The 27,998-nt window shown below is 46.6% G+C and overlaps 1 protein-coding gene across 5 annotated transcripts in view; it reads right to left on the reverse strand.

The window, feature by feature from the left end:
- The window catches only part of SPART (spartin), a 75,015-nt gene that overhangs the window by 12,242 nt on the left and 34,775 nt on the right, over positions 1-27,998 (reverse strand). For 3 of the 5 annotated variants that reach the window (XM_029602716.1, XM_029602714.1, XM_029602717.1), the window contains exons 6-7: positions 24,643-24,801; positions 23,983-24,073 (exon numbers count right to left, since the gene is read on the reverse strand). In XM_029602716.1, coding sequence (XP_029458576.1) covers positions 23,983-24,073; positions 24,643-24,801 — 250 coding nt within the window. Of the gene's footprint in view, positions 1-2,624; positions 2,663-4,776; positions 4,902-23,982; positions 24,074-24,642; positions 24,802-27,998 lie in introns of all 5 variants that reach the window. The other 2 variants (XR_003856911.1, XM_029602718.1) reach the window with 2 other exon arrangements.

Consider the following 27,998-nt stretch of genomic DNA (forward strand, 5'->3'; position numbering starts at 1 on the left):
TGTGGTTTGGAGGTCAGCACTCGAGTCTGGGAGGTGGTCAACTGTCTAATCTGGGTCATTAGTTGCTGCGACAGCAGCTTGGGAAGTGAGGAGAAACAGGGAGGGGCCCAGGTAGGGCAAGCAGTTCTTCAAGTTTACTAGGGACCCCCTGCATGCCCCCCCCCCCCTTCACTTCCTAGCACCTTTCTGGGGCGATGGTGAGGCAGGATTTATCTTTCTGGCTGTGCCCCATCCGAGCTGTTGATTCCATGGCATGTGGAAGGCATGAGGCATATGGGGGAGGGGGTGTACTCTTGGATTTAGAGCACGCCTAGCTTCAAGCCAAGTGGGTCCAATGAGGTAGTGCAGGGGCCCAGCCTTTGTCAGCCCCCAGCTCCTGGGCCCTACTTGGGTGCAGCGCTTCCAGTATGGGGCTTCCCAGAAGAGAAAGACAAAGGCCTTAGCTGCCCCTTTGTTGTGCATCCATGTTCGAGGTGAATTGACTGGCAGGGCCATTGCTTTGGTGTCAGGCTGCAACGAGCGGGGACGGACATTTACATTCAGCTCTGGATTTGTCAATAAGCACCCATTATGGCTGTGCCTAGGGGCAGCAAGTTGGTTAAGACTGGCAGCTCTCCTGTTATGCTGAAACTCATTCAGCAGAAAATAGCCTTCTGCTACTCTGTAATAGCATGCTTTTTGTTAAGGCCCACTTTGCGTGTAAACCCATCTTGTGGAATTTAGCATCATAGCCATGGGAGGCTTTTGCAAGTAGGACATGCTGAATTTTAGTCAGTCTTCTGCTGTCAGCCCTTTCTGGGTAGGGCTGCCATAGCACCAACAGCAACCAGTCAAGATGTATTGAAAAACTTATGACTAGATACTTAGACTGCAGTCCATGATTGGAAGATGCTTATATGCAGGAAAAAAAAAAAAAGTTCTGATATTGGTGGCATTAGCAGCATGGGATCTGTTTAAAGTTTAAGTGCTTGCTAGGTACTTGTGACCTGGGCTGGCCACTTTTGGAAACAGGATGCTGGGCCTCTGATTCATATGACAATTTGTTTTAAGCACTCCGAATAATGTTTTGACCTCATCTGGAAGCCTGGGCACAGTGCAGAAGACTGCACCTTGGATTAATTTGGCAGAGGCAGTCGGGAGTGCAGGAAATGGAAAAGAAGGAGGACACAGTCCCAGGATTCTTCAAATCCGGGGTACTACCGGATAAGGTCATGGCTGACCCATCCTCTGACTGGGAGGGACTGGGCTTGGAGAAGTTCTGAGAGTCCAGCCTTCCCTTGGCCTCCTCACAGTGCTGACACAGAAAGGATTCGAGATCAGACTGTGCAGCCCTAATATGGCAGGCAGCACAGAATGTCGCTTGTGCTTCTTTGCTGCCATAGTTCAGTGCAGCTTGTGCATTCAGCTGGCTAGTGCTTGAACTCTGACCCGACGCACATAAGTATAAGCGTCCGGTTGTTCGTGAATGTATGAGTGTATTTACACGCGGTTATGCTCACAGGTGAGTGCATACCTACGCACGAACTTATGTGCGCAGTAGGGCTGGCCCGCACCGCACATACCAATGGTCTATGTGGGAAAATGGTGCCGCACAAAACCGTGCGCAAGATGGCACCACTGCGGCCTGCCATGTGGAGTGCCTCACTAAGCCGAGGCGGGGCCTAGCCCATTGAAAGGCCGTTCAATCCGTTCAGAAATCACCTTCCCTTGCCACCCCCCCTTCCTCAGGAACGTCGTGCCGAGTAAGAGATCAAAGGAAAAACTTACCGGAGCCCTTCCATGTCTCTGAATCGGAGGAGTTCTTCTTTTACTTACCTGGACTCAGGTAAGTAAAAGAAGAACTCAGCTTACCGGCTGAGTTCAGAGACTGTCTCCAGCTGCGGGGGGGCGGGGAGGGCATTGGCCGTCCTACTGTGCTCAGCTTCCTGCACCCGCTGCTTTTCAGCTGCTTCAGCAGCAAAGTCCACACCGGGAACCGGCTACCGGACCAAGGCATACACCTGAGGGATTTTGGAAATCACCTCAGGAATTATCAACTGGGGGAGGTACCATTAGGTATCACCGCAGGAGAGCGGGGCTCAATCTTTCTCCAATTTAAAGGTAAAATGTAAAGGTAAAATTTCCTCTTCTAAAGAGTACTGTGTTCCCGAGAGGGAAGACACAATCCATATCTCCTAGGAGACAGAGAGATACTGAATGGCTGAGGTCACTGCAGGGGTATATCTAGAGTTCTATCAGCTTTGAAACCTGACTCCGTCTCCATTGCTAGTAGGGGAGCACATAACCCATCTGGCTACATGCTAGGAAAGTTTAGTTGAACTTATTACTGCTCAAGGAAGTACTTTTTCACATAAGGCAATCATTGTTGAATCTTTTGTTAGATAATCAAAATATATCCTTTTTTATCCAAGTCCTTTTTTCAATGGAGTTTTCTCTCTCTCTAATCATCGCTTATATTAGGATCTAATCTTGTTTTGTGCTAAAATACATACCATCCTAGGGGGTTCACAAACTCTCAGAACTGTAACTATGTAAAAATATATTTAAAATATTTTTTTTTATTTTGATCAAATATTTTATTTCTATTGTTTACGCATTTTGAGCATTCTTTTTTTTATAACTGCCCTTTGTTGAAGGATGATCTTCATGCTGTCCCCTGTATCTAAAAATCAAACAAAAATATTACATGTAAACCTTGAAGAATCTGTGAAAATGAAGCCACTGGAGGGCGCTTCTGTTTTGCACAAATGACTCCAGTGGGCACATTATTTCTTTTACATAGCAAAAAAGATGTCCGCAAAGATTACTAAACAGATATAATTATTTTTCACTGGAATAAACTGATTCTTTGTAGGTTGTGATACCCGTTATTGGACCAATGTAAAAATAATTAATACAAATATTGTAGTGTATTATTTTCGAAGAATACAAATGTTATTTCTCCAGATGTCTTGAATTTTCATGTATTACATCATCTTTAATTGTTCTTAAGAGTTCTATTTCACCTTTACTCTAGGGTCTGAAATTTGATGTTACAGTGCTTTCAACTTCTCTCAGTTTTCAAATGTTAATCACACACCATGCTCTGCCCTCATTTGATTGCATTACAGGACTTGTTGTAGCTAATGCCTATATAATAGCTACTACAGGTTTAATGTTATCCTGTAGTATGCTAGTTTTTTCTCTCTTACATATGAAATATCCTATGCTCGGTAGGAAGTAAGCAAGAAGAGTATAATTCCTCCATGCCACCAGGAAGTAGGTAGATAGACTCACCAGGGCCCTCCTACTTTCTCCCTGCTCAGCCAATGAAATAAAATCCCTCATTTTGTCATATATTCCTTTGTCAGGTGTTTTCTGTTTAGTTCCACAGAAAACTGTAGTGATGCTTGTTAACAAATTGAAGAGAAATACAGGTTTAGAGTTGGCAGCATTCAAGATGGTGACAAGAGAGGTATGTTAAAAAGCCAACTGCTACCAAACTTGATATATGTTAGAGTACAAACTACTGCTGTAAGTGTATTATGTACCTGAAAATAAGAATTGCCATGCTAGGTTAGACAAAGGTCATCGAACCAAGCATCCTGTCTTCAAAAGTGGCCGATCCAGGTTTCAAGTACCTAGTAGATCCCATAAAGTAAATCTATTTCCTGTTATTCACTCCCAGGGATAGCAATAACCTTTCTTTAGTCTACCTGAGTAATAATGTGTTATGAACTTTTCCTCCAAGACCTGTCAATACTAAAATACACGCTCGATTTTTGATGAGTAATCTTCAGGCTTTACTATCAAAACAGTGAAACAGTGCTGGCAGTGTCAGGTGGCTACCGGAACACAAGAATTGAAGTTAAGTTCAAGTTTTTTATGTGCATTTCAATAATTCTTGAAAATCAAATTTTTGATGACTGTAGTCTGATACAGATGGACGTAGTCTGATACAGACTGACAATTGAGTTATAGTCCACATAAAGGAGAAATTACTACTTATCTGAACCCTTTAGTGAAGGGTAGGTCAATCCCAATGAATGGGTTATGTACCTCTGCAAGCAGATGGAGACAGAGCAAAAGATAACATCACAGCTATATAGTCCCACCCCATCATCAGCCTGCCAGTATTCTCTGGAAAAGCCAAACTGTGGAAAAACCTGATTATACTCGAACATTATTAGCAAAAGGCAACTATTCATGTTTCTCAACCAACAGGAATACTAAGCTCAGCCAAAAGAAGGAACATATTTAGCAAATTAAGGGCTAGAGAAGTCACTTATTAGTTATCAACAAAGAGCAGGAATCATACTCTGTATAGTTCGTCCTAAGAAGACTAACCACAAAATCCAACTCTGGCAGCTGAGGGCGGGTCTGGGATTGACCTACCCTTCACTAAAGGAAAGGAAATTATCAGGTAAATAGTAATTTCTCCTCTCTTAGTGTTCGGGCAGGTCAATCCCAACAAGTGTGATAAACCAAAGCTAATCCTGAGAAGGGTGCGAGGCTGCCAGCGGCAGAGTCAAAACTGCCCACACAAAAGCGGCATCCTCTCTAGCCCTAACATCCAAGTGGTAATGCTTGGAGAAGGTGTGCAAAGATGACCATGTCGCCACTCAACAAATTTCAGCCGGCAACAAACAAAGCTCTGCCTAAGATACAGTCTAAACCGCATTCCACAGGGACTCAATCTGTTTTGGTAAGGCAACCTCAGCAGCCACACAGGTTGCTGTATGACCTCCTTAAGCCAGCGGGCAATCATTGCACGCATCGCTGGTGCTCCTTGCTTACCTCCACCATGGAGCACAAACAGGCGATCAGACTTCCGAACAGTCTTAGTCATCTCCAATTACTGCAGTAAATGATGTTTGATGTCCGAGGAACACAAAAGGCTGTGCTCAGCTTCATTTTTGTTCCTGTCCAAGGCAAGCAGAGAAATGGACTGATTCAAATGAAAGTCGAAAAAGCAAACAAATGTTAGGAATTATTGGGAAGGGAATGGCAAATAAAATGTTAGATGTCATAATGCCTCTGTATCGCTTCATGGTGAGACCACACCTTGAATACTGTGTGCAACCCTGGCCATCATATCTCAAAAAAGATATAGTTGCACCGGGCAACATGCACAGAAGGGCAACCAAAAGCATGGAATGGCTCCCCTAAGAGGAAAGGCTAAAGAGGTTAGGGCTGTTCAGTTTGGAGAAACATAGAAACGACGGCAGAAAAGGACCAAATGGTCTCTCCAGTCTGTCCAGCAAGCTTATGGTAGAATCTACTACACCGCGTAGGTTACCCCATGCTTATCAGTTTCCCACACCATAAAAGTCAGGGCCCTTGTTGGTTGCTGTTTTACTCCAACACAAAGAGAAGCGTCCGGAGTGTCCCAATCCTGGGTCATCTTCAAGGAATAGCGACAGCCGTCCTCCTATTTTGGGAATCGACGAGTGGGCCGGCAAGACTTCATTGGGAAGGTTTAGAGGCAGACCCCTGGGAGAGGGCATCTCTAGACTGCCTTCTGCCTCAAAAGGAATGAGACCAAGATTGCGATCTGGAAGAAGGAGGTCTTTGGTTCCCCGACCTGGACTCCCGGAAACGGTGATGGTCCCGGAACTGGTGGAAGTGAATGGTTTCGTACTCAGAGGACGATCCTCCAGTAACTTATGCACTTTATTCTCTCCCAAGGATTTGATCATCTGCTCCAGTTCATCTCCAAAAAGCAGTTTACCTTTGAAAGGCAAGGATCCAAGCTGGGACTTTGAGGAAGCATCTGCCGCCCAATTGCGTAGCCAGAGAAGACGTCTGGCCGACTCTGCTGAAACCATGGACCTGGCCAGAACTCTGAGATCATACAGCGCATCCGCACCATAACCAATCACCGCCTCCAGGCATTCTGCTTGTTGCATCTCCTCTGGAGGGAATTCTTGAGTCCCGAGGAGCTGTTGGATCAATCTCAGGGCCGCCCGCTGCATAAAGGAGCTGCAAGCTGCAGCTCTGACGCCCAGAGACCTCAAAGATACTCTTCAAGAGAACTTCCAATTTCCTATCCTGTACATCGCGCAAGGCAGTGCCCCCTGGTGACCGGAATGGTTGTCCTCTTTGTAACCGCGGACACGGACGCATCCACCTTCGGGACCTTGAGAAGGTCTAGTAGATTCTCCGGGAGCGGGTAAAGTTTGTTCATCGCTCTGCCAACACAAAGAGAAGCGTCCGGAGTGTCCCACTCCTGGGTCATCCAAAGAAAATAAGAAAGATGAAAAATGTTAGACTAATTTCTTAAACAAGAAGGGAGAACCGTAGGGGAGACCCTCAATCTGCTGGAGTCAGAGGAAATACTGAAGGGATACAGAGGGAGCACCAGCTTAAGAGAGGGTGCCCTTTCAGTTATTGCTCTGACTCCATCTGCTGGACGGGGGACATAACCCACGGTCTGGACTGATCCGGGTACGTACAGGGAACATAGATATCTCCTTTTCAACTTCTTTCTTCTTTTCTCATTTTTCACTCACAGGTAAATCCCCCAAAGGAAAATTCATGTCCACCATCTGCTAGAGACAGAGAATACTGGCGGGCTAATGTCAGGGTGAGACTATACAGCCATGTCGTCAGCTTTTGCTCCATCTGCTGGCAGAGGTGCATTACCCACTCGTTTTGATTGACCTACCCAAACACTAAGGAAATGTGGATGTGAACAAAGATTCTCACGTCCTCATATGATGATCATACAGATTTTGAATATATCAGATATTTGTCTATGTTTCAATAAAGTAAATTTTTTATGTTTTTACATCACGTTTGGTTTATTTGCCTCTGGGTTTCCTTGGGTTAGTGCTAAAGGAAAATTAGTTCTTACCTGTTAATTTTCGTTCCTGTAGTACCACGGATCAGTCCAGACTGTGGGTTGAGCCTCCTTTCCAGCAGGTGGAGACAGACTAAAACTGAAAGGATATCCTATATGAGGCAGAGCCTATCCTATACCCTTCAGTAAAACGACTGTCAAAGCAGAAAATAACAAAACCAGAGTAGGATCAAGCAAGCAACCATAAAGCTCAATGGAGCAACTGTAAAACAATGAATGAATGAAACATGTTATGCCTAACTGCTCTTGCATATCTTGGTACTTGGACAACCAAGGCTTCCGGTGTATTTGCTCAGTATTCTTGCACAAAAATGATGTCTTAAAATCTGCAACCTGCAAGAACAAGCTTTGAGAGGACAGAAAGAGAGACAAACAGGGAAGGGCGTCTGGACTGATCCATGGTACCAAAAAACAAAGAGGTGAAAGTTCCAGTGTGGGTTCATAGTGACTTTCCTTTGAAGGTTTTAATTCACCTGAGATTCTTGATTATTCAAGATAAAGAGCTTCACAATATCTGTATTTGTTTTTGTACAATAATACAATATACATTGTTTTTGTTTAGTTAATGTAACATTATTAGTTATCTTTTTTATATATGTTTGAATATGGATGTCACCATTTTTAACAAAGTTTTTTAAATTATTGTTTCTTATTTGTATTTTCAACTTGATTGATTTTACTTTGGCTTATTTGTAGCCCCTGAGGCAGCGGCTGTTGAGCTGCAAAACTCGGCCTGAGTCGGGCATTTTAAGAATACGTCTCCACTCTAATAAATATTTGGAAAAGTTTAAGGCATCTATTCCTTTTTGTTTACCTGATCCGTGGTACTACAGGAACGAAAATTAACAGGTAAGAACTAATTTTCCTTTCCCTGTACATACCCGGATCAGTCCAGACTGTGGGATGTCCAAAGCTTCCCTAAACCGGGTGGGACAGAGACAGTCCCACTCGAAGCACTTGGAGCCCAAAAGAACCAAAAAGTGGAGCCTGCACATCCAGGCGGTAGCGTCGATCAAAAATATATAAGGACGTCCAAGTGGCGGCACTGCAAAACTCCTACGGAGAGACCGATTGAATGTTCGCCCAGGAAGTAGCTCAAGAACGCAGTGAATGAGCCGTTTGGCCCTCGGGAACCGCCCAACCTTGAAAAAGAGAGTCCGAGGAGATCGCTTCTTTCAAATACCACGCAACAATGGTCTGAGAAGTCGGCTTACCCCAATTGGGCCCACTCCAGAGGACAGAAAGATGGTCCGAGACAGAAGTCATTGGAAACCTGGAGGTAGCAAAGTAGAACTCGTATGGCATCACGTTTACGGAGATCGTCCCCAGTCGCAGGGAAAACGCAGGGAGTTCTGTCGACTGGTGGATATGGGGGTTAGAAGAACCAACACTAAGAAGGAAGGGCCCGTTAGGAGGGAAACCCTGGAATCGGAAAAATCACAAAAAAGTTTCCCGACAGGACAGTGCTTGGATCTCCGACGAGCAGGGGAGATAGAGACCAGAAAGACAGCCTTAAGCGAAAGAGCTTTCAAGGTAGCTCGATGGAGAGTTTCGAACAGAGCTGCGCAGAGGGCCCGAAAGAACAGATTAAAATTCCCCGAACAGCAAGCAGCCGAGAAGGTGGACGTAGATGCTTGACGCCCTTCAAGAACCAAAGCACAGCCGGGTGTCCCGCTCAGTGATGACCATCTACCCGACCCAGGAGAGAGCCGAGAGGGTAGACCCGTATGCGTAGAGAACGAAGGAAAGACCCTCGGAGAGACTTTCTTGGAGAAGAGAGGATTAACGAGATCAGGGCGGAGTACGCTGAGAAACCCGACTCCGCACAAACAGACCCAAACACGTTCCAGATACACACGTACGCCAGGGAAGTCGACTGTTTCCAGGCCCGCAACAAGATGGAAATGACCTCCCCCTAATAGCCCTTGCGCCTTAGACGTCGCCGTTCAAAAGTCAGGCCGCTAGACAGAAGCGAGCGGCCTGGTCGAAAAATACAGGTCCCTGCCGAGGGAGCAGAGAAAGATGGCGTAGCCGTAGAGGTCCGTCCGGCACTAGGTTGAGAAGAACCGCGAAAGTACGGCCTGCTCGTCCACTCCGGTGCTATCAGGGCCACGGGACCCCGGTGGAGTTCTATTCTTCTGAGAACTTTCCCGACCAGGGGCCACGGGGGGAGCACGTACAGGGGGACGTCCGTCGACCAATAGAGAGCCAGAGTATCTATGCCTGGCGAGCCGTGTTGCCTCCAGCAGCGGAAAAACCAATTTGCCTTGGCATTGGAAAGGGTCACCATGAGGTCCAGGTGGGAGGGGACCACCTGTTGACAATGAGGTGCATGGCTGCATCAGAGAGTTCTCACTCCCCCAGATCGAGCGACTGCCGACTGCGAAAATCAGCCAGAACATTCCCCTTGCCCGCAATGTAGGAGGCCGCTGGGCACTGTAGATGTCGCTCTGCCTCGGTGAAGAGACTGCTGATTTCCGGGGCCATCAGCGGACTGCGGGCGCCTCGTTGGCGAGTGACGTAAGCCAGTATGGTGGAGTTGGCGGAACAAGACCCGTTTCGCCTTGGCGCGGATGAGGGGGAGAAATTCCAGAAGAGCTAGGAACACCGCCCGAGCCTCCAACCGAAGGATGTGCCAGCGAGATTGAGCCGCTGGCCAGATCCCCTGGGCGTACTGGGAGAGGCAGACCGCACCCCAGCCCGAGAGACTGGCATCCGTGGTTACTATTGTCCACTGAGGGAGTTGGAGAGGAATTCCCTGTAGCAAAGAGGAAGGGAAAACCACCCTGCAAGGCGGCAACGGTAGAGTCCAAAAACGGAAGGACTGTGTGAAACTGTGCCGCCACTGGCTGCCAGCGGAACAGCAAAGCTGTCTGGAACAGGCGCATAGAAGCAAGAGCCCAAGGGCTGAGGTCGATGGCAGGAGCCAAGGAATCCAAGACCTACCAGTAGGCTCAAGCCGTGACTCTGAATCTAGTCGATGAACTTGAGAGCCCGCGCGCGGGGCAAGAGGACCTTGCCCATCCGGGTGTCAAAGTGTGCTCCCAGGAACCCGAAATCTTGGGAGGGCTGAAGGTTGCTCTTGGAGAATCCAGCACGCACCCGAGAGACGCGAGAAGAGCTAACACATGATCCACCGCCTGCCGGCAAGGAGCCTCTGCCTTGACCCTGACGAGCCAGATGTCCAGGTAGGGGAGAACAAGGAAACCTTCCCGGCGGAGAGCTGCCGGCACTACCACCATGATTTCGGTGGAGGTGCGAGGCATCGTCGCAAAAACAAAAGGAAGGACCCTGAACTGAAAGTCTCGGTGAACGTGAAGAGACTACGGTGCCGCGATGAATTGGAAAATGGGAAGACTCCGCAGTCAAAGCGAGTGAGGAACTCTCCGGGGTGAAAACGGCACGAGGACCGCTCGCAAAGTTTCCATGTGGAAAAAACGGGATCTTAAAAGCCCAGTTGACTCGTTTAAAGGTCGAAAATCAGAAGTATCCCTGTCCTGTTGGAGAACGACGAAGCAAATTGAAAACTGGCCTGCGGCAAATATGCTGGCAGGAACCGGGATCACCTGACCCAGACACAGAAGCCTGGCGGGGGTGTGCTCCACCGCTTGTCACTGGGACCGATCGCACGGGGAAAATAGAAAAAAGGAATAAGTATTTGCTTGATCCGTAAGGAAAGGAAGGAAAAAGTTGACCAGCCTAAAGCAGAGAACAAAGGGTGAGCTGCTGCACCTGCTGGGAGACAGACGAATACTGAAGTGTATAGGATAGGCTCTGTCCTCATATAGGATATCCTTTCAGTTTTAGTCTGTCTCCACCTGCTGGAAAGGAGGCTCAACCCACAGTTTGGACTGATCCAGGTACGTACAGGGAAATATAGGTTTGCCTGCATGAAATATTGTGTAGAGAGCAAGTATGAATGCATAAATGAATGAGTTAAACACAAAGGCATAAAGGTATGAATGGAAGGAGAAGTAGGTTTGTATTAGGTTAAGTAAAATGGTATGTCTTGTATATGAGATTCTAACCATTAAGGTATGCCACCAGTTTTTTAAATGTGAGAACTGTGATGCCCAGCAGGAAAAGCATCAACCTTTTAAAAGGGATTTTTCATGGGAACTTTTAGCTAGCACTTCAAACCAGAGGAGAGATACTAAATTATGTTATGTGAGACAGAAAAAGAAGAGGATTTCATGCAGAAAGTTTCCTAATGTTTAAAACTGACACAAATTATTTATATAAGAAGTAATGGGAGAGAAAGGCTATAGCCATACTTTGGGCCTGAACTTAGGGCAAACTTACACAAAGGTAAATATATTCAAGTTGGAAGACCATGAAAAGGTGAATAAAAGGTACTTATATGTGGGCAGAGCTCTTTAAAAGCATTAATAGAGTGTTCATGGTGGCTCATCCTGCACGTTCTAAATTTTTTTTTGTTTACGAAATATCTTCAATCTCCTATTCCAATAGTTGCAACTGAGCCCATAGTTGGTCAGGCTGAAAACAGAAGTAAACAGGAAAGACCAACTCTTATTAACTGACAGAAAAAAAAAAAAAGATATTTTAATACATGCTACCTTGCTCTTAGTGGCAATGTTTGTCAATATATAGACTAAATCCATGTGCTTTGGATCCTAGCTGTTTACAAACTGAAAATATTGGTGTCTATATTTCAGGCAATTAGGTGTTTTGGAGGATACTGAAAATAGGCGTTTTCTGTGTTTTCACGGCATGAACAATACTTCTAGTTGTATTTTTCACTTAATTTCAGAAAGCTTAATTCAATTTTTGTCAAGCTTTTAAATGTCTTTATTGAAAATGAAAAATGAGAAATTACTACTTACCTGATAATTTCCTTTTCTTTAGGACAGACAGATGAATTCAGAACCAGTGGGTTAGGCACCTCTACCAGCAGAATGAGACGGAGCAAAACTGACATCACGGTATTTATACCCCTGCAGGGACATCAGCCCGCCAGTATTCTCTGCAGATGCCAACCTTGGACAGACTAACAAAACTTGATTAATAACAGATAACTATTCCAGTACTCAGCCAACAGGAAAACACTGAGCTCAGACAAAGAATATATTAACACTAGTCTAGGGACTGGACTAACACTTACCAGTAATCCCTGGAATATGTAGTCATGCAGGAGGACCATAGCAAAATCATTCAGCAGCTAAGGGTAGGAAGCTGAATTCATCTGTTTGTCCTAAAGAAAAAGAAACCAGTGGGATGTTCCCAAGCTACTCCCGAATAGGGCAGGAGGCTGTCCGTGGTCCTGTCAAAACTGCACTTGCAAAGGCTGCGACCTCCCAGGCCTGCACATCCAGACGATAATATCTGGAAAAGGTGTGTAAGGAGAACCACGTCGCAGCTTGGCAAATGTCAACAGTAATCAATAAATCTAACTTCCACACATGACACTGCCTGAGCCCTAGTAGAAAGGGTCCCCACCTGACTAAGCAATGGCTGATCAGCATCCACATACATGGCTGTGACTACCTCCTTAATGCAGCGAGCTACTGTAGCCCACAAGGCCGGCTCGTCCTGTTTACTACCACTATGGAAGACAAACAGGCAATCAGTCTTCCTGAGAGGTCTAGAAACCTTCAGATACCTCATGGTATGTCTCTTACCATCCATGGGCTACAACAGGTGATAGTCCTTTGCATGTTTCCCTATCCAGAGACGGCAGGGAAATGGACTGATTCAAGAGAAAATCTGAGACCACGCCTGGTAGAATAGAAGGAACAGTATATGCAGCTGTATCGCCCCTGGTGTCATTCGGAGGAACAGCTCCCAGCAAGACAGGTCTTGCAGCACGGATGTTCTACGCACCTAACAAATCACCACAGTTTTCAAGGTCAGTAACCGCAAGGAAAGGATATACATCGGTCGAAACATAGGGCCCACCAAGAAATCCAAAACCACAAGGGCATTGATAACTGCAAAGGAGGATGAAGAAGTTTCACTCCTTTTAAAAAAAAAAAAAAAAAAAAGCTACATCTGGAAGAGCCAACAAGGGACCATCAAGCTGCTACCTGTACCTTTGAGGAATTAAGGGCCAAACCTTTATTCAATCCATCTTGCAAAAATACCAAAATAAGCAGGGTCTTCACATCAAGCCTTAAACCCTCACCAAACCGCACATAGGCTAAAGAAGTGGAGAACTTTCTTGCTCACAGCAAGGTGGTAATCACATCAGTAAAATATCCACACTACAACAACCGAGCCCTCTCAAGGGCCATACCTACTCCTGGGGGAATGCTGCACTACTGCAAAGCGCAGAATTTGCGCAGAATTCCCCCCCCCCTGTGCAAAAATTGCCATTTTCTGCACAGAATTTCCGGTGAGAGAGAATGTGTGTGCATGAGAGAGGGGAGGGTGACAGAGAGCATAGTTGGTAAGGGGGGTGGGGAGGGTGAGAGAGAGAGAGAGGGTGTGAGAGAATGTGTGTGTGAGAGAGGAGAGGGGGTGTGGGGGAGGGTGAGCCTATATGAGGAGTTTGTGAAGGAGTGTGTGTGTGAGAGAGATTGGGAGCTCATGTGTATGAAAAAGGGATTGTGTGTATGTGAGGGTGCTAGCCTGTGTGAAGGGCTGCGTGAGAGAGAGACATAGGTAGCCTGTGTGAGGATGTATGTATGAAAGAGAAAGGGAGCTTTCTTTATGAGGGGATGCGTGTGTGCGAGGGAGCCTATGAGGGTGTGTGTATGTGGAAGGGACACTCTTACAGTGAATTTCTAGGGAAATTCTGCTGAAAATATTTAAAATTCTGCAACTAAGTAATAACTTTTTTTCTATAATAATTTAAAATGTAATTACTTAAAGACTGTCATGTAAATTGTGTTATTCTGACCAATATAAAGTTTTCAGTATTTTCAGTTTTTGTGCGCAGAATTCCCCCAGAAGTAGCCATACCGTAAGACAAAACTGAATCAGATCTTCACAAAGAACAGGCCCCCTGCTGCAGCATATCCCTCCCTGTGCACCGGAAATCCAGAAGGGGATCCACCAGGAATCTTTGCTGATCTGCATACCATGGTCTCCTGGGCCAATCTAGTGCCACCAGAAGCACCATACCCCTGTGTCTCTCGATCTTCCGAATCATCCTGCCCAACATGGGCCACGGGGAAAAGGCATATATAGCAGTTTGCCCTCTGGTCACTGCTTCACAAGGGCATTGATGCCTTGGGACTAAGGATTTCTCCTGCGACTGAAGAAATGAGGAACCTTTGCAGTGCAAGTAGTCACCAGCAGGTCCATAAACAGAAGGCCCCAGTGATCCACTATTAGCTGAAAAGCCTTGTCTGATAATTTCCATTCTTCTGGACCTAGACTCTTGTCTGTTGAGAAAGTCTGTTCTTACATTGTCTTTTCTTGCAATGTGCGAGGCTGAGATCTCCTGAAGATGCCCTTCTGTCCATTCCATAATTTGGGCCATTTCCTGTGACACTTGCTGGCTCTTGGTTCCTCCCTGCTGATTGATGTAAACTACTGTCATTACATTGTCCAACATTATTCGGACCACTCGACCCTGTAAATGAACTCTGAACTGCACGCATTCCAACTGGATGACACAGGCTTTCAAGCCTATTGATGCTCCACAGAGACTCTTCTGTATGCCAGTGCCCTTGCGCTGTGAGCTCCTGACAGTGAGCTCCCCAACCCTAGAGGTTCGCAGCTGTTGTGAGTACTAGACAGTTCGGTGATCTTAGGGAAACCCCCTTTCTCAAATGATCCGTTTGCAACCATCATTCAGGTGTGTGTAGACATCCATCAGCAGGTGAAGCCGAATCGAACAGTCCTGAGACTGTGGGCTCTAATGAGACAGCAGGGAGCGCCGAAGGGGACTCATATGCACCCTCGGCCACAACACTATTTCCAGGGTCACCACCATCAATCCGAACACCTATCGGGCGTATTGTCTTCATCAATAGACGCACCTGCACCAACAATCTTCTGAATTCAACCCTCCAGAAGGAAAACCTTGCCCTGCTTTGTGTTGAACATCGGAATACTCTAGCGCCCGAGATGGCTGAAGACTGCTCTTGGCCAGGTTCACCACCCAACCGGGCTCCTGCAACAAGGAGAATACCAAGCATAACACCAGGAGGCTCGCTTCCAGAGACTTGACTCAAATCAGCCAGTCATCCAAGTACGGATATACCAGAATCCCATCCTCTCTCTATTTTGCTGCCACTACCACAACCTTGGAAAACGTTCTGGGTGCAGTGGCCAGATAAAGGCAGCGCGCGAAACTGATAATGACGTCCCAAAACCACACATCACAGAAAATGTTGGTGCTCTAGCCAGATGGGAATATGCAGATATGCCTTGGACAGATCCAAGGACATCAGAAACTCCTATAACTGTACAGCAATTATCACTGAGCGCAAGGATTCCATGTAAAAATGAGTCAGCCGCAAATGATGGTTGACCACTTTGAGATCCAGGATGGGATGAAAAGAGTCCTTCTTCAGCACCACAAAATAAATGGAAGATTGGCCCATATTTTCTTGAAACGTGGGCACTGGAACCACAGCCAGACTGAAGAACCTTGACAATGTCCATTCCACCGCCTGCCTCTTCCGCGGGGAGTGGCAAGGCGACACCATGAACAGATCTCGAGGAACACTGTGAAACTCCAGCGCATAGTCTTCTCATATCAATTCCAGAGCCCACTGGTCTATTGTGATCTTGACCCACCTCCAATAAAAAAAAAACCCAGAGAAGGGTCGGCATACCTTCAATTAAGAAGCTTCGGTGCTCCAATCCCAGAGTTGGTGCCTCGTCTCGGTGACCTGAGACGAAGGACTGAGATCTACCCAAAAATAGAGTCTTCTCCTTGCACTGCAGGCTCGTAGTCCCTGTTTTTCATCCTCTGGTAATCAAGGAACCGGGGACTCTCACACTTATTGGCTATCTCCTCCAGTTCACTCCCAAACAAGAGAGAACCTTTAAAAGGCAACTTTGTAAGGATAGGCACTGAGGTTGTTATCAAATTGATCAATTTCTCAACCATAGCTGACGCCTAGCTGCTATTACCAAAGTCACTTCTGTGACCGAGGTGCGGACCAATTGCAGCCCACAGCTGCCAAAAAATACGACTGCTGGTTCCATCATTACCCAAGGTTTACAGACTTCCTGGGAGAGCAATAAGCAAGAGCGAGTAACCAGAGAACAACAGGAAGCTACCTGCAAAGACATTGCTATCGCTTCAAGGCCTGCTTAAGGATAGCCTCAATTCTCCTATCATGAGTGTCCTTTACAGTTGTTCTCCCTCCTATGAGAATAGTCATCTGCTTGGTGACAACACACACAAACGCTTCAATCTTTGGAAAACGTAATTGTTCTCGTGTAGCTGGGTACAGGCCTTCCAAGACCCATCCCCATTTCAAATGAGCTTCCAGGACACCCCATTCAAAATCAATTAATTCTTGAATGACTTCCAAAACATGAGATCCTTCTTTGCTCAGACCTGGATTTAATTCCAACTTCCTCAATGTCTGGGAACTAGGGCCGATAACTCATCTTCATGAAAGTACTGCCAAATAGTTCTAAATGGTTACAATCCCAGACAGATCTCTATCTTCCATGGAACAATGATCAGTTTCCTCATTCATGCCATCCAGAACTACATCGTAAAGACCAGCAGCTGATTTAGGTATACACTAAAGCTTACCCGAGGCACCATGTGAATGGAGTTTCCCTGCCTACAACCCAGAACAGACAATAGAGGTTGAGGTCAAGGACTGAGCCTGAAGAAGGCAGAAGGCCTCGTGCCAAAACCAGGGGCACTTATCCTAAGCCCACTGAACTACCATCCCCTGCTAGTGAACCAGTTAGGGGAGGTCCAAGTTATGCAACCTTTCTGGCATCTTTTTTTTTTTTTTTTTGCTTTTTGGTACAACACCAGGCTGGGAAGAACCAGGCTTAGTGAAATCAGATGAAGGCAATCCTTCCTGAGCCTCCAAGCAATGCTGGCTCAATAATACAGAATGCCTGGCTGAGACAACCAAACAGAAAAGAAAATTGGTTCTTACCTGCTAATTTTCGTTCCTATAGTACAAAGGATCAGTCCAGAGAAGTGGGTTGTGTATCCCTACCAGTAGGTGGAGTCAAAGAACAATAAGAACTTTGGGCACTGCTACATAACGAGAGTGCCACCTGCAGTCCCTCAGTATTGACCTGTACCCAAGCCAAACAAACAAAACTAACAGGCGAAGGGGCGACCAAAAACCACTGTCCCCCACTTCACCCCAAGGAAACAACATGAGTAAATAAACAGTTAGAAAAAAACTGCTCCAACAATCGTAATCTGGAAAAAAAGGAGTACCAGAGAGACCTCGACCGTTAAAGGATCGCAAGAGCGCTGATGACACCAGGTCTCAAAGAGCCTCCATATCCTCATATAGGCCAGGGAAGTGGACAGACGTCTTGCCTGCAATAGAGTGGAAATAACTTGCTCAGAATAACCACTCAATCGTAAAAGTCGCCTTTCAAAAGCCAAGCCGCGAGAGAGAAGCGATCCTCCCGATCTGAAAAGATGGGACCTTGACAAAGTAGATGCGGTAGATGAGCCAGCTGCAAAGGACCCTCTAGGGTCAAGCAAATCAGATCCGCGAACCATGGAGCCACCAGCACCACCCTTCTGGAGTGAAGTTCTATGCGACGGAGAAGCCGACCGATGAGAGGCCGGGGGGAAAGGCATACAATAGAATCCCCGTTGGCCAGGGGCACACCAGAGCGTCGAGACAGACTGAGCCTTGTTCTTTTCGACGGTTGAAGAAGCGTTCTGTCTTCGCATTCTCCCTCGTTGCCATCAGATCCAACTGTGGGACCCCCTCATCTGGCACAAATGCGGTTCCATGCTTCGGGAGACAGTTCCCACTCTCCCGGGTCGAGCTGTCGCCTGCTGAGAAAATCCGCCTGCACGTTGTCCACGCCTGTGACATGTGACGCGGCAATTCCCCCGAGATAACGCTCCACCCAAGCGAACAGTAGATGTACTTCGAGCGCCACCGCGGGGCTTCTCGTCCTGCCCTGTCGGTTGATGTAGGCCACCGTCATCGCACTGTCGGAGAACACTCGAACCATGCATCCCTGAATCCAGGGTAGAAACACTTGTAGGGCAAGACGTACCGCTCTTGTCTCGAGACAATGATGGACCACGAGCCCTCTGAAGGAGACCAAAGCTCTTGGGCGGATCTGATGTCGCACACAGCTCCCCAACCTGACAGACTCACATCGGTGGAGACTATCAGCCAATTCGGTGGGTTCAAATCCACCCCTTCTCCAGATTGTCATGCGAAAGCCACCATGACAGACTGTCTTTGGACTCTGGAAGCAGAGACAAAGGTAGGTGGAACTGCTCCGACACCGGACTCCACCGTGACAATAGCGCACGCTGTAGTGGATGTAAGTGGGCGAACGCCCACGGAACCAAGTCTAAGGTGGATGCCATGGATCCCAGCACTTGCAGATGATGCCACACAGTGGGTGTTTGTCTGAGAAGAAGCGCTTGTATCTGGCTCTGCAACCTGGCTATCCAGTCCGCCGCCAGAAAGACTCTGCCTCGCAAGGTATCGAAACAGGCTCCCAAATAGGTCAGCTCTTGGGTGGGTTCCAGGTGACTCTTCTGAAGATTGATGACCCATCCGAGCGATCTCAAGGTGAACATCACCATGCGAACCGATCTTTCGCAGTCCTCCCTGGTCTTGGCGCGAATCAGCCAGTCGTCCAGGTGTGGATGGACCAGGATCCCCTGCTTACGAAGGAAGGCTGCTACCACCACCATGACTTTGGTGAAAGTTTGAGGAGCCGTCGCCAGACCAAATGGAAGGGCCTGAAACTGCAAGTGTTGTCCCAAGACCTTGAAGCATAGAAACCTCTGGTGACATAGCTGTATCGGAATATGCAGATAAGCCTCTATAAGATCCAGGAACGCAAGGAACTCCCCCGTCCGAACAGCAGCCAGTACCGTCCACAGGGTTTCCATGCGAAAACGAGAGATTCGGAGACAACGGTTCACCTTCTATAGGTCTAGGATGGGACGAAATGTGCCCTCCTTTTTGGGAACCACAAAGTAAACCGAGTAACATCCCCGACCCTCTTCTGCCTCCAGAACCGGGACAATGGCCTGTAGCTGGATCAGGCGCTGCATGGTCTCCCGTACTGCTTCCTGCTTGCTGTGCGAGGCCACGCGGGACTCCACGAACACCTCCTGCACAGGACGTGAAAACTCTAGAGCGTAGCCTTCTCTGATCACCTCCAGGACCCAACGGTCTGAGGTGATCCTTGCTCATTCCATGTAAACGCTGGACAATCTGCCCTCGACAGCTTCGACGATAGAATGGGGACTCATGGCTTCATTGGGAGGGTTTACTACCACCTGTCCCAAGGTGTCCAGAATCCTGGCCGGGATGACGACCCCCTCGAAAAGACTGTTGCCGTCCTGAGGTCTGCTTATACGTGGAAGGCGAGGAATACCTGCCGGAACGAAATCGGCATGAATCCCGAAAACGCGGCCGTGAAGGAAACACCTTTCTGGTGGACCTTTTATCTTCCGGCAACTTATGCCCCTTAGATTCTCTGAGTAGCTTTACCAACTGCTGCAGTTCCTCACCGAACAGGAGCTTACCCTTAAACGGGAGGTTACACAGCTGAGATTTTGAAGACAAATCCGCTGACCAATTGCATAGCCACAGTATTCAGCGCGCAGCCACTACAGAAACCATGCTGCGCGCTGAAGTTCGCACTACGTCGTAAAGCGCATCTGCTACATATGCGATGCCTGCCTCCAAACGAGCGCCCTCCAAGGCGGCACCACTGCCAGCTCCTGTAGTGGTGTTAGAGGCCTGAACCCAGCACAAACATGCCCTCTGCATGAGGCTGGCGCAGATCGTGGCCCAAAGATTCAATGCAGCCACTTCAAAGACTCGCTTCAACTGGATCTCCAGCTTACGGTCCTGCATATCTTTTAAAGCGGCAGCACCCGCTACCGGAATAGTGGTCTTTTTTTTCACAGCCGAAACCGCCGCATCCACCTTCGGAATTTTCAGAAGATCCAAGACATCTGTTGAAAGAGGATAGAGCTTGGTAATAGCTCTGCCCACCTTGAGCCCTGCGCCCGGTGCGTCCCACATGCGGGTCACCAGTTTGCGAACCTTTTTAGGCAGTGGAAAGGACGAAGTGGGCCCCCGTATTCTGTCAAGAACCGGATTAACCCCATCACTATCTGATTCTTCCTGAGAGATCTTAAGCCCCAGAACTTCCAACACCTGGGGAATAAGGGGACGTAGTTCCTCCCGCATAAAAAGGCGGACCACGCTGGGATCATCCCCTTCTGTGGGTGGCAAATCATCATCTGCAGCATCTTGATAGGAAACAAATCTGGAACCTGAGCCGAACCTGGATCCGGAACTCCAGAGGGTGGGGGAGGGGTCTACGGCCCCTGGGGACCATCACTTCCCCCACGGGCCTGCTGTTCCTTGAGTCGACCCTTCTTGAACGGCAGCTCAGAAAGACCCACTGACTGAATTTGCCTCCTGAAGCCCGCCTGCTTTCTGGCCAGGAAAGCCTGGTGCATTAACAAGACAAACTCCGGTGAAAACCCCTCCGGGTCTCCATCTGCCAGAATGGGATCCTGAGGAACCATTCACCCAGTCCCCCCAGCGCTGTCCTCTGCCAAAAGGGCTAAGACTGGAGGGGATCCCGCCTCCCTTGAGCCTCGGCATGAAGATTCCCCCCCCCCCCCAATCTCGGGGGAAGGGCTCAGGGCCCGACAAACTCTCCATCCCTAGGAAGGATAAGAGAGGGAAAAAAAACAAAACTAAATTCTGTCTTTGCGCCCACATGCCTGACAGAGCGCGGGGAGAAAGCGAGGGCCCCTTGATAAAAGCCACGCGGCCCAGGAGCTGAGGAGAGGAATGGAAAAAAATAGAAAAAAATGCCGACAGGCCTGTTGCAACGGGTCGCGCTGCCGAGCACGGTGAGCTGCGCCAAAAACTGGCCGGTGAAGAAAACACTTACCCCGTCCCTTCAGGGCAACCCAGAGCCCCGGGAGTAGAGGGAAAGGGGGCTGAAGGGCTGCCAAACACCCCGGAGTGCCTGCAAGACTGGCTGTCCCAACCCGACTTCTTACCTCAGCTCGAAACCACAGAGGAAGTCTCACTCAGTTTTACTTTTTTTTTTTTTTTTTAAACTTTACTGAGTCCTGTAGAGCAGAGAGGGTCAAAGGAGCAGCTTTTTTTTTTTGGGGGGGGGGGGGGGCAGCCATGGAGGTGAGTAACCAGGAGCCCCTGGTCTTCACACTCCGAGTGGTGACGGACGAAACCCAGATGGAGGTAACCAACCCCCCCCAGACGTCCGGCTTCGACTGAGGGATGGCCCACGAAGGTGCCTAACACCTTAGGAAGCAATCCTGAAGAAAAAAACCAGGAGAAAAAAAATCTAACTAAACTGAAAAATTAACTAACACTGCAGGTGCCTCTCTTCCAGCTGCTGGAGTCAGAGAAATACTGAAGGACTGCATGTGGCACTCTCATTATGTAGCAGTGCCCAAAGTTCTAATTGTTCTTTGACTCCACCTGCTGGTAGGGATACACAACCCACTTCTCTGGACTGATCCGTGTATGTATAGGGAACAAGCAGCATAGAGGGTAAAGTGTTTAGGATTCTTAGTCATAAGTGCTATCAGCACCAAAAAAGCATCTGAAAGGTGTGCGTCCAGCTTAAGCTGCCAAAAAAAATCTAGGTGTCCAAAAGTTAAGCCATCCATATTATCTTGGTCATCTTAAAACTCAGGCATCTATTTAGCAAATGTCCTGCTGAAGCGAGCACCAAGCACCCAAAATATAAGCGTCTGAATTTAGGTGTCCAAAAATTTAGGCGTTCCACCCCGAAAAGCAATGGGCGCTGAGACCACATTGCTTGGGCGCAGATATAAGTGTGAACAAAATTAGGCGCACAGATAGACACTCCCAACCAACAAAACGTCTAACTAAGCTCGCTACTGGATGCACATCTGGATGCACTTGCACAATCCAACGGAACTGAAAAGGGCAGCCTAACGCGCAGGGAAAAAGGGCGAACACTGCCACGGCTTACCACGCGGCGAACAAGAAAGGAACCTGAGAATGGGGCCTAGATCAAAGGGCCACTCAACCCACCAACATCCCCACCTCCCACAGAAGCAGGAACACACGTCAAATCGGCATGCCAAGCACTGAGACCGGAGGAAACCCTACAGAAAACCTTCCTTCTCAGTTTTTTTGTTTTCTCGGTTTTAAGCTTTACCTGAGCTCAACCCATCCCAGCTGAATATAGAGATGGTCTTTAGCTGCAGGGGGAGAGGGCATCTACCTTCACCACTATACTTGGCTTCCTGGTTTGCTGCCTTTCAGATGTTTTAACAGCTAAGTCCACGCTGACTGAAAAGCCAGCAACCGGACCAAGGCACTCATCTGAGGGACCCTGGAAAACACCTCAGGAATTCTCAACTGGGGGAGGGACATTTGGTATCACCGCAGAAGAGTGGGGCAAATTAAATTTCCTTCTTTTTCTCCTAAAACTCGAAGCAATCCCCAGTAGGGAGATGCATGTTCACCCTCTGCTGGAGACAGAGAATACTGGGGGGTTGATGTATATATACCGTGATGTCAACTTTGCTCAGTCTCCATCTGCTGGAAGAGGTGCATAACCCACTGGTTCTGAATTTATCTGGATGTTAAGAAACATTGTTTCAGCAGAACCACAGCATTCACACCCTTCCATCACTGCCCCAGCACTCTCCCCTACCTTCCAGCAGTCCTTCCACAACCTCCACACACACATCTTCCACTCACTGCTCCGGCACTCACACCCTCATCCAATGCCCCAACACACTAACACTTCCCCATCAATCTGCTCACAGCCCCAGCGCTCTCACTCTCCCCTCATATCCCCAGTACTTTCCCTCTCTGACAGCAGTCTCCCCACAGTCCAGAACTCTCCCTCCCCCCCATAGCCCCAAAACATTCTACTCGCTATCCTATCAGTCTCTCCACAAGCACCACATTCTCAGTTTCCCAGTAGCCCCCTTACAACCCCAGCCCCCTCCCAGCACTGGAGGATAAAGGGTTGGAAGCTCAAGTCTTCCTTTCCCCCAAGTATCTTATCCCATTAGGTAGATATTGCCAAAAGGTCCAAATAGTGCAGGAGATACCTATAGATGTTCTTAACCCACTGGCCTAAGAAGAGGAGGCATTAGAGTAGTGGAACTGGCAGGAAGCCCAAGCCCCGCCAGCCCAAAGATAGGTACTACTGGGTCCTTATCTCAAAATGGCTCCAGTCAGCAATTGGGCCATCGCCAACTTATTTTACAGAGGTATAACCACATGGCACTAGCCTCAGGGCCTCTTCTTGGGCTCACCACCAGTCCTGCTCCCTGCTCTGATGACATCACTTGGCTGTGGCCAGAGCTCCATGAGGCAGGGCTATTTTTTTAGTTAGAACTGAAAAAAATCAGAATCCTGCTCGGGTATTTTACCAGAGTTTTTCTGTTCAAAGTGAAAATCAGAAATACATATGAAAATATTTTTTTCTGCATTCAAGTGATGAGCATATATGGGCTTCCTTGTCTAGTATTAGCTTTCATTCTGTTCTTTTTATCTCTATTTATCATTGTGTTTTGTGTGCGGCAAATGTCTTTTTTCCTTAGACTGAAAATCAATTAGAGCTTCAACATCCAATCTTAAAAAGTCTCTCCAAGCACAATTTCAATAGAATCTAGCTCAGTAACTGAGGAATTATGTGGTTAGATTATCTGGGGAGAAAACTGCACCCCTCAGGGCAGGGAAATATTCCTGGAAAAAGGAACAGTTCCAGGGATGGGGGCAGGGAAAATATTCACATAAGTTTGATTTTCAACTTTACACGTGTTTTCCTGGGCAGACTTGACTCACAGAAATAGCAGGCAAAGGCCACAGATAGTTTTGTACTGCATACCATGTAGCTAATTTTCAAAGGAAAAATACTTGTCTGAATGCTAATCCAAAGGAAGGGAAAAAAAAATCCACTGTAGTAATTTGAATTGCAATAAAATAACTCCTTCTTAACCTGGAATATGTACATATCAACAATTATAAGATAATGCTTACTTGTATTTGACCGTTTGCACAGTTTCTGATGCAACACTTTTGCCTATGTTTATTGCCGCACATTCCAAACCCTGCCAGATTGCTACAAAACCTGCAAACAGAATCAAATAACTTTGAATCAATATCTGGGATGTAAATATTGTTTTAAAAGGCATGTTTAAATGACTGAAATTAGAACAATTAACCATTTAAGCATTAATAAGTACAAAGCATGAGATGGTAGGACGCAGTGCGGGAATTCAAGCCTGGCTGCGAGGTGGCAGTGGTGAGGCAGCGCAAGGCAAAAGGGGGAAAAGCAGCAGCTGCCATTGGAGCTTGTCTGGAAGATCTGCATCAGCAGTATGAGGATGACAGTGGTCCTGTCCTTGCCTCGATCCCACCACTGGGGCTGCAGCCAGGAAATGCCAGAGTCAGCCCGGGGCTCATCTCACCCCTGCAGTAGATAGGGCCAGCCTCCATCACACGGCCCGGCTACTACTGTTTAAGGGGACTAATAAACAGTAAGGCTCGAGGCTAAATAGTAAGACTATATATATTTACTTATCGGTTAACAAGCTATTTAATATTTCACAAATCTAAACAATAGCATTTATTTTCAAGTACATCCTCTAGAAAATTACATTGGTTACAAACAGGTAAAATAAATTCCCTTTTTGTTACCTTGAACTCCACTTGCTGCTACGACCATAGCGCCATCCAGCGTGGACTTGCCATCCTTGTCTTTCTTGACAGCCTCTGGAATTAATTTACTCCCATGCTTCTTGACATGTGGGGCTAACTCTTCTCCCACATAACTTGCTATAGCACAGACCCCATCAACTATATCCAGTTTAAAAAAAGCATACAAAAGATTACATTGAGCATTAATATTTCATATATTTAAATCCAGTTTCACAACTGCTTAGTTTGATTTAGTCAATTAATGTTCAGGGAGTATATTAATCAATGTAAAGTAGTGCTATGAACTTTAATCTGGGCTTATTTTATTTTGTGATAAATAGCAAAATTGCTTACCTTGTAATAGGTGTTATCCCAGGACAGCAGAATGTAGTCCTCACGTATGGGTGACGTCACTGACGGAGCCCTATCCTGGAAAACTTTCTGTCAAAGTTTCTAGAAACTTTGGACTGGCATCCTGAGCCTACTGAGCATGCCATGATCCCTCGAGCCACAGGGGTCTCCCCTTCAGTCTCATTTGTAGCAATAAGCGTTAGCCAAAAATAAAATAAAAAAACATATCGGACCCAACTCCGCGGGGTGGCGGGTGGGTTTCGTGAGGACTACATCCTGCTGTCCTGGGATAACACCTATTACAAGGTATGCATAAGAACATAAGAAGAACATAAGAAAATGCCATACTGGGTCAGACCAAGGGTCCATCAAGCCCAGCATCCTGTTTCCAACAGTGGCCAATCCAGGCCATAAGAACCTGGCAAGTACCCAAAAACTAAGTCTATTCCATGTAACCATTGCTAATGGCAGTGGCTATTCTCTAAGTGAACTTAATAGCAGGTAATGGACTTCTCCTCCAAGAACTTATCCAATCCTTTTTTAAACACAGCTATACTAATTGCACGAACCACATTCTCTGGCAATAAATTCCAGAGCTTTATTGTGCGTTGAGTAAAAAAGAACTTTCTCCGATTAGTTTTAAATGTGCCCCATGCTAACTTCATGGAGTGCCCCCTAGTCTTTCTACTATCCGAAAGAGTAAATAACCGATTCACATCTACCCGTTCTAGACCTCTCATGATTTTAAACACCTCTATCATATCCCCCATCAGTCATCTCTTCTCCAAGCTGAAAAGTCCTAACCTCTTTTTTCTTTCCTCACAGGGGAGTTGTTCCATTCCCCTTATCATTTTGGTAGCCCTTCTCTGTACCTTCTCCATCGCAATTATATCTTTTTTGAGATGCGGCGACCAGAATTGTACACAGTATTCAAGGTGCGGTCTCACCATGGAGCGATATAGAGGCATTATGACATTTTCCGTTTTATTCATCATTCCTTTTCTAATAATTCCCAACATTCTGTTTGCTTTTTTGACTGCCGCAGCACACTGCACCGACGATTTCAATGTGTTATCCACTATGACACCTAGATCTCTTTCTTGGGTTGTAGCACCTAATATGGAACCCAACATTGTATAATTATAGCAGGGGTTATTTTTCCCTATATGCATCACCTTGCACTTATCCACATTAAATTTCATCTGCCATTTGGATGCCCAATTTTCCAGTCTCACAAGGTCTTCCTGCAATTTATCACAATCTGCTTGTGATTTAACTGAACAATTTTGTGTCATCTGCAAATTTGATTATCTCACTCGTCGTATTTCTTTCCAGATCATTTATAAATATATTGAACAGTAAGGGTCCCAATACAGATCCCTGAGGCACCCCACTGTCCACTCCCTTCCACTGAGAAAATTGCCCATTTAATCCTACTCTCTGTTTCCTGTCTTTTAGCCAGTTTGCAATCCACGAAAGGACATCGCCACCTATCCCATGACTTTTTACTTTTCCTAGAAGCCTCTCATGAGGAACTTTGTCAAACGCCTTCTGAAAATCCAAGTATACTATATCTACCGGTTCACCTTTATCCACATGTTTATTAACTCCTTCAATTTTGCTTTATCCCAGGACAAGCAGGATGCTAGTCCTCACATATGAGTGATTAGCAAGCTACAGGCTGAGTCATCTTTGTATTGGACCAACAGCGTACAACTTGTGCAACAGGCACAACAACTGGTGTACTGTTGGGAAAAATGAGGCAGCCTGAAATCACGAAAGGTTGGATGTGGAAGGAGTTGGAGCATGCTGGAAACAAGTTCTTTAAGACAGATTGTCCATAGGCTGAATCTTGTCGTCCTTCCTTGTCGAGACAGTAGTGAGCCGCAAAGGTGTGAAGAGAACTCCATGTTGCGGCTTTACATACGTCAGCTATTGGCACTGAACGATAGCGTGCTACTGAGGTTGACATTGCTCTTACTGAGTGAGCCTTTACTCGCCCTGGAGAGGAAGGCCTGCTTTTTCATAACAAAATTGTATACAATCTGCAAGCCAATTAGATAGAGTTTGCTTGCCCACCGCTTTTCCAGGTTTGTTTTGATCAAAAGAAACAAAGAGCTGGGTGGAATTCCTATAGGCTGTAGTGCGGTCTAAGTAGTACGCAAGCGCACGCATACAGTCCAAGGTGTGAAAAGCCCTCTCTCCTTGACAAGAGTGCGGTTTTGGGAAGAAAGTAGGCAAGATGATGGATTGATTCAAGTGGAATTCCGTAACTACCTTGGGGAGAAATTTTGAGTGGGGAGGAATTTTGTGTAGGGTGAGTATGTAACAAGTATGTAACAAGTGCTTGTAACTCACTAACTCTTCTCGCAGATGTGATGGCTATTAAGAAAATAGTCTTCCAAGTGAGAAATTTAACATCACAGGAATCCATAGGTTCAAAAGGAGAAAGCATGAGCCTCGTTAATACTACATTAAGGTTCCATTCTGTGACTGGTGGTCGGTGTGGAGGTTTAAGTTGAATTAAACCTCTCATAAACCTACTAACGAGGGGTTGTACTCATATCGGTGCATCCCTAACGGTATTGTGATAAGCTGAGATTGCACTTATTTATTATTTATTTATTTATAGATTTTCTATACCGGGGTACGTAAGTAACATCACCTCGGTTTACATTCAAACAGTAATTCAGCATTGCGCTTTACAATATAACATAGTAACTGAACAAATACAATACAATGTATAACTTTGTATTAATAGAATATAAGCAATATATGAGAGACTGTGGAAATTAGGAAGAGTAGTTGAGGTTCAAATCATTAATAGTAGGCTTTTTTAAACAACCATGTTTTAAGGTTTTGTTTAAATTTTTTTTTTTTAAACATTTAATCTGTAAGAGTACATTTAAGTACACTTAAATGTACTCTTACAGATGAGGTCTGGAGACCAGAGTCTGAGAGATGCCATAGATAGTCTAATAAAGATGATGTAGAGCAGGAAAAAG

This window comes from Rhinatrema bivittatum, chromosome 5 (assembly GCF_901001135.1).
Source record: "Rhinatrema bivittatum chromosome 5, aRhiBiv1.1, whole genome shotgun sequence".
Taxonomy (NCBI): Eukaryota; Metazoa; Chordata; class Amphibia; order Gymnophiona; family Rhinatrematidae; genus Rhinatrema; species Rhinatrema bivittatum.